The sequence below is a fragment of the Lactuca serriola genome, chromosome 4 (genome assembly GCF_051521515.1).
Source record: "Lactuca serriola cultivar US96UC23 chromosome 4, Lser_US96UC23_V15, whole genome shotgun sequence".
NCBI classification, from domain to species: Eukaryota; Viridiplantae; Streptophyta; class Magnoliopsida; order Asterales; family Asteraceae; genus Lactuca; species Lactuca serriola.
The window spans coordinates 306,997,064-307,003,832 of NC_136411.1; the positions used below are offsets into that span (position 1 = coordinate 306,997,064).

The 6,769-nt window shown below is 38.5% G+C and overlaps 1 protein-coding gene across 1 annotated transcript; it reads left to right on the forward strand.

The window, feature by feature from the left end:
• The first annotated feature begins 1,305 nt into the window (after window positions 1-1,305).
• LOC145099497 (uncharacterized) lies at window positions 1,306-1,746 on the forward strand. The gene has a single exon (XM_079037065.1). The coding sequence runs from the start codon at window positions 1,306-1,308 to the stop codon at window positions 1,744-1,746; it is 441 nt and encodes a 146-aa protein (XP_078893191.1).
• Window positions 1,747-6,769: the final 5,023 nt, after the last annotated feature.

The following is a 6,769-nucleotide window of genomic DNA, read 5'->3' on the forward strand; positions in this document are numbered from 1 at the left end:
ATATGTAATCCTCCTTCAACATCAGGTACTAGTGCTCCCTCTCAGTGAAAATCACAAGAACCGCAACAAACATAGATACTTATTAAACTCTTAAGGACTTTGGTAGTTTGATAGTTTATTAAATTATTAAAGACGTAAATGATTTGGTAGTTTTAGGTACTAGGACTTTGGTAGTTTGACAGTTTATTAAATTATTAAGGACGTAAATGATTTCGTAGTTTCATGGTTTGTTAAATTGTTAATGAATTAATTGTTAAGTAAAAATTTGTTTCTTCTTAATTTGTTATTTAACGTATATACTTCCTTTTTTGTACGACGTGAATACTAATGTTTTTCTACAAAACCAGGTCATTGTAACGACAATTGGCGATACTATTCGCTTGTTTAATAGCTAAGCCAACATCAACAAAAATAATGGGAGCAACAACAACAGGGAGACAAGTAGTATGTTTTGTTTAATGTAATATATTTTATTTTATGATATTTGATCATTTATGTAATGAAGATTTGTAGATTAGTATTTCTGCATTTTGATATATACACTACTAGGAATAGATATATCAGCGACGAACAATTCCAACACTAATCCGTTGCTGAAGGCCATCATCGACGGATTAGTGATGGAATTTGGTAGTCAAAAAAACCATTGTTGCTAATTGTCAGTGACAGATTAACGATGCAACAAATTGCTCCAGGAACCTTTGGATTTCGTCGCTAATATGTCGTTGATGTTTGTTGCTAATCTGTTGCTGTTGAGTTCTTTAATTGCAAAATAACTTTTCAGGAAAGCAACCGGTGGATTCCATCACATTTGATTATCAATTATATCATTAGTTTTCATGTCTAATCTATAACCATAATGTACAAAATAAATTTAATATATATAATAAACTAAAATAAAATTCAACTAGTAAGTTAAATATTAATATTTGACTTGAAAAATGAAGATTAATATTCGATTTCAAAGTGTTGATAACAAATCACATTCAAAGTATCGAAACTAAATCAAAAAAATTAAATGTATAAGTCTAAATTGATTTCAATGTATCAAAACCAAATTACGAAAATTTAAGTATGAAAGTCTAATTAGTTGGGTAGGTTACTTCATTGGGTGAATCAAGTGTGAATGTCATTATAAATATTGATAATTTCTTGTTTTTTGGCCTCAATAACCCACAAAGAAAACAATTTGTAAGAACGTACTTTTAATAACGTCATCCTTCATACTTTAAAACTAAATTCATTTTAAAACATATACAAACCATTAATTGGTGATAACATTATTGTTAGCATAATAAGACTTTCATGGGGATTGTTACAAGTGACAAGAAGAAAGCAACAGACGAGAAGGCCGATAATTATGCAACCTTACTAAATTCATGGGAGACTGATAACTCCAAGATCATTACTTGGATTAATAATTCTTTCATCCAGTCTATTGGTACTCAGTTGGCGAAGTATGACACGAAAAAGGAGGTTTGGGATCACTTGGCTAGGTTGTATACTCTGTCTAACTTTGCAAAACAGTACCAGTTAGAGTTTAATATTCGAGCCGTACAACAGAACAATCTCAGTGTTCATGAATCTTATGCAGCTATGTCGGATTTGTGGGATCAGTTAGCTCTTAAAAGACTTGATGTGTTGAAGGATTTTAAGCCTTATATTGATAGAAGGGAAGAGCAACTTTTGGTTCAGCTCTTGACGGAATTACATTCAGATTTTGATGGTTTGCGTGGATCAATCTAGCATCGTACACCTCTTCCTACTGTTGATTCAGTTGTTCACGAGTTGATTGTTGAAGAAAATCGTATCAAGTCCCATGCTGACAAAGCTCCAAAGACAGCCACCCCTGTCGTCCTTGCTGTTCCACAATGACCTCAATCCTCAAACCAAAATCATCCCAGAGTTGCATTTTGATGAGTGTGATTTTTGTAAGAAGAAGAACCATCGGAAAGCAAATTGTCCTTTGCTGACAATCAAGGGAAAGCAGCAGCAACAACAAACAAGATCACTAGCGCATTCTCAGTCTTCACAACTGAACAAGTCTTCTGGACAGTCGCTTCCCTTATTTTCATCTTTTAGCCCACCACAGTATGCTGCTGCTATACCTTCAGTTGAGAATGAAACAGATTTCACACCACCATCAGCCTTGGATCTACAGATTGTTGAGTAGTTCAGATAGTTCTTAGCTACCAATCCAACTACCATGTCAGCTTCCATGTCTCATTCAGGTCTGTCTTCATCCAACACGTCAAGTATTCCTTCATCCTTGTAGATATTGGATTCTGGTGCATCTTATCAAATGTCACCATATTTTTCATCTTTTTCTTCATTATCTTCTCGTACACCTATCTCTGATATGTCTGCTAGTGCTACACCCATGTTAGTAGAGGGTGTTGGTTCTATTGTCACTCCTTATATATCATTAACAGATGTGTATTACATTCCCACACTTGCTTTGAATCTTGCATCGGTCAGTCAGTTGTGTAAATCTGGTTGTTGGGTCTTCTTTTCTGATTCATTCTGCTGTGTACAAGACATTCGGTCTTGGAGGGTGTATAGGATAGGTCGTAGAAATGGGGAGCTTTATGTCTTGGAGCAGCTACATGTTGCTAATGTTGCTGTATCTAGTGTCGATTTGTCGTCTTTTCATTTAAACTCTTCATCGTCTTTTTTTTTATCTTTGGCATTCTCGTTTTGGACACGTGTCAGCGTATCGTTTACATTTTTTAGTTTCCACTGGTGTGTTAGGCTCTTTGAAATTTGATTATATTTCTGATTGTTGTGGTTGTAAAATGGGAAAAATTACTGCTTTACCATTTAATAAAAGTGTCACTCGTTCTGTTGCTCCCTTTGATATTGTGCATTATGATGTGTGGGGTCCCTCTTTGATCACCTACAAATCAGGAGCTAACTATTATGTTTCATTCATTCATGATTACACTCGTTATACATTGGTTTATTTAATGAAGCGCAGGTCTGACTTTTTCACCGTATATAGTGAATTCAGAGCTCTTGTCAAGAGTCAACACTCTGCTATCATAAAATGTTTTCGGTGTGATTTGGGAGGAGAATTTACCTCCAATGATTTTAAACAATTATTGGCATCTGATGGCACTATACATCAATCATCTTGTACAAACACTTATCAACATAATAGTGTTGCAGATGGAAAACATCGATGTCTCCTAGAAACTATCAGATCCTTACTTCTCTCTGCTCAAGGTCCCAATATGTTTTTGGAAGAAGCTGTTTATACCGCCACTTATGTTATTAATCGCATTCCTACAGTGTATGCTTTGGGGAAGTCTCCTTATAAAATGTTGTTTGGACAACTCCCAGATTATTCTTCATTATGAGTGTTTGGGTGGACATGTTTTGTCTTGAAGCCTCATGTACAGAGAGATAAGTTGTCTTCAAAATCATCTCTTTGTGTTTTTCTGGGATATGGTATTGGTCAGAAAGGTTATCGGTGCTTTGACCCTTCAACTCAGAAGTTGTATGTATCTCGCAATGTAACTTTTTTTGAGCATATTCCATTCTATAGCATTCCTATGTAGTCACATGATGCAACCCGAGAGGAGCTTCGTACTATTGATTTATTTAGCATCCACATTGATGATCCACCACATGTCACTCATCCATCACTTGCTGCTGATCCACCACATGCGGCTGATCCACCACCTATCATTGATCCTCTGCCTGCAAATCATCAAGATCACCCTACATCGAGGCCTTATCGTAATAAGAAGTCCGCAAAGCTTCCTGAGTTTGTCTATTCCTCTTACTCAAAGGTGTTTGCCTCTTTTTATTGCTAATTTACATCTTCTCTTCGAGCCAAACTCTGATGGATCCATTGAGCATTATAAAGCAAGACTTGTTGCGAAAGGGTAGGCGCAATAGTATGGTATGGATTATGAGGAGACGTTTGCTCTTGTTGCAAGAATGATGACTGTTCGCACCTTGATTGTAGTATATTCCATTCGCCAATAGAAGATTTATTAGAAGGATGTCAATAATGCTTTCTTAAATGGTGATCTTCATGAGGAAGTGTACATGTCTCCTTCCCAATGTATTGCTCACCAACCAGGTGAAGTTTGTTGACTTCGAAAGGCTCTATATGGCCTCAAACAAGCCCCTCTTGCTTGGTATGAGAAATTTTCTATGGTGATTACTTCTCTTGGTTTTCAACCAAGTAACCATGACTCGACTTTATTTGCTCGATGTACGAATGCAGGTCTGTAACATCCCAAAAATACAGTCCAAAAATTTCGTTTTTAAATTATTATTATAACCATAAAAACCATCATTATAATAGGAAGTCATAAAACATGTATCTCAAAACATAATATCTTATGTAAATGTCTCAAATATTCATAACAAATATCATAGTGATCTCACAGGCTAAAAATATTGTGGTTTGTGTCATGCGATCATCCCAGGCCCTTCCATTTGCTAGCTGAAGTACCTGAAACCAAAACTGAAAAATCTAAGCGTGAAGCTTAGTGAGCTCCCCTAAACTACCACATAGCATACACAAAACATAAAACAAATAACGTAACTTTGGGACTACTCCCACTGCATGGAGATGAACCTGACATCGACTTACCCGGCATCAGACGCATGTTCGAGATCGGGCTCACCCCGGCATCAAACCACGTCCGGCATCGAGCCCCGCCCTGCATCGGGCTTGCGCCGACATCGGGCTTACCCCAGTATACACACTGCATAACATATATCATAAGACGTAACATACATCATAAGACATAACATACATCGGGCTTTCCCCGGCATCGGACCGAGGCCCGAAACACATAACATATAACATATAAACTAACATACATCAGGTTTACCCCGACATCAGATCGAAGCCTGTAACACATAACACATAACATGCATGAATCCCAAAGTCATTAAGCATACATAACTACTTCTGGGGACTGCCCCGACATCAGACCGAAGTCCAGAAACCAATAAACTAAATTGGTGTAACCCTGTCATCGGACCGAAGTCTGACACACTATAAATACATAAATGGACTGGCATTGGTGCCTTCAACCCGTTCCTACTGAAAGAAATCTCACCTCTCAATCTGGCTGTTGAAAAACTCGTGTGAAGGTAACTCTGACCGATGCTCCAACTACTCCCTGACTATTATGACCAAAATAAACACTTAGTCAAAAACTGAGTATCCTTCTAAGGGTAAAATGACTATTTTACCCCTTTTGATCCACATTGGACCATGACTTAGGCCTAATCCTTTTATAGTCCTTCCAAACTCACTAAGGCCCATTAAAATTCTCAAATGGCCTAATTTTCTAAATTTGGCCCAACTTCTCAAATGGGCTTTCCTCCCAAAGACAAACTAGTCCTTGGGTCCTTAACTGGCTCCTGGGGGCCCATCATGGCCCAACATTTGCTAAGTCTAAAGCTTGGCCCAAACGAGGCCTAATAATACAAAGCCTATAATCTGAGTGTACGCTGACTGTACTTTTCTGTACGCAGTGCGTACAACTTATATGGCTTGTACGCTACGCGTACTAGCGTGTACGCCCAGTGTACTCCCGTGTTAAGCCATTTTCTTCAAAGCTGCTTAATCCCTTAAGACACTGCGTCCAATCTACAGTTCCGAGTCCAATAATTTGTCTTAACCCATAAAGTCGATCACTTGGTGTCTTGCAACCCACGAAATGAGCCCAGACATAGAATAATAGTAACTAACTCCATAGAAATGGCTAGATCTCATGCTTGGTTACAAAAAGGCCTTAAAGGTTGAAAGTTTACTGCTAAAGGAATGCTTTGAGATCCAAGGGTGGCAACCCTAAGCTCAAAATCGAAGTTGTATGATAAAGATCCATCCTTTGGACCAAAAAAGGTCAAAAGCCTCAAAACCCTAGATTTAAGCTTCTAGGAGGAAAGATAGAAGCTTTATACCTCCTTTAAGTGCCAAAAGATGATATGGTTCTAGTTCCTTGAGCTCAAGATACTCAATTTCTTCTTCTTCCACTCCTCTTCTCTTCTTCAAAAGATCAAACACACACACACACACAACAATAGATTAGGAGGGCGTATTGGGGCTTTATGAGGGTGAGGGACTGGTAAGGAGGCTAGGGGTGGCTATAATGGGGTATTTATATGTCTTAAACCCTAAAAATTAGGGTTTTGGCATCTGCTCACGTACGCTGTGCGTACTTGTGTGCGCCCCCCCGAATCCTAGGTGCCTCTATGCCCCACGTACGCTAGGTTACACCCAATGTATGACTTATGGGCAGCCCAAGTTCTTGGCCCACTCTACTATGGTCCACTCTGAAAGTCTATTTGTCCCATTGTTAGTCCAAAACTAATATTAATTACATAATTTAAATAATACCTTAAGAGACGGATGTTACAATTCTCCTCCACTTTTCTTAGACTTCGTTCTCGAAGTCTGATGTGTCAGAAAACAAATCTGGGTAGTGCTCCCTCCTCTCCTCCTCGGGTTCCCAAGTCCACTCCGAGCCCATACGGTGCTGTCACTGCATCTTCACTAACCCTGTTGTTCTTCAATTCCTTCGTCTTGCGATCTAGAATCGCGGCTAGTATCTCAATGTAGTTTAGGTTGTCATCAACCTAAATATCCTCAAAGGGTACCACTGTTGAATTGTCCACTAGGAACTTTCACAACTACGAAACATGGAAAGTGTTGTGGATCTTGCTGAACTTCGCTGGAAGATCCAATCGGTATGCTACCCTGCTTACCTGGGCAATGACTCTGAAAGGGCTGATATAC

Coding starts and splice junctions, on each gene's coding strand:
- LOC145099497 (XM_079037065.1), top strand. CDS start 1,306: ATGGGGATTGTTACAAGTGACAAGAAGAAAGCAACAGACGAGAAGGCC.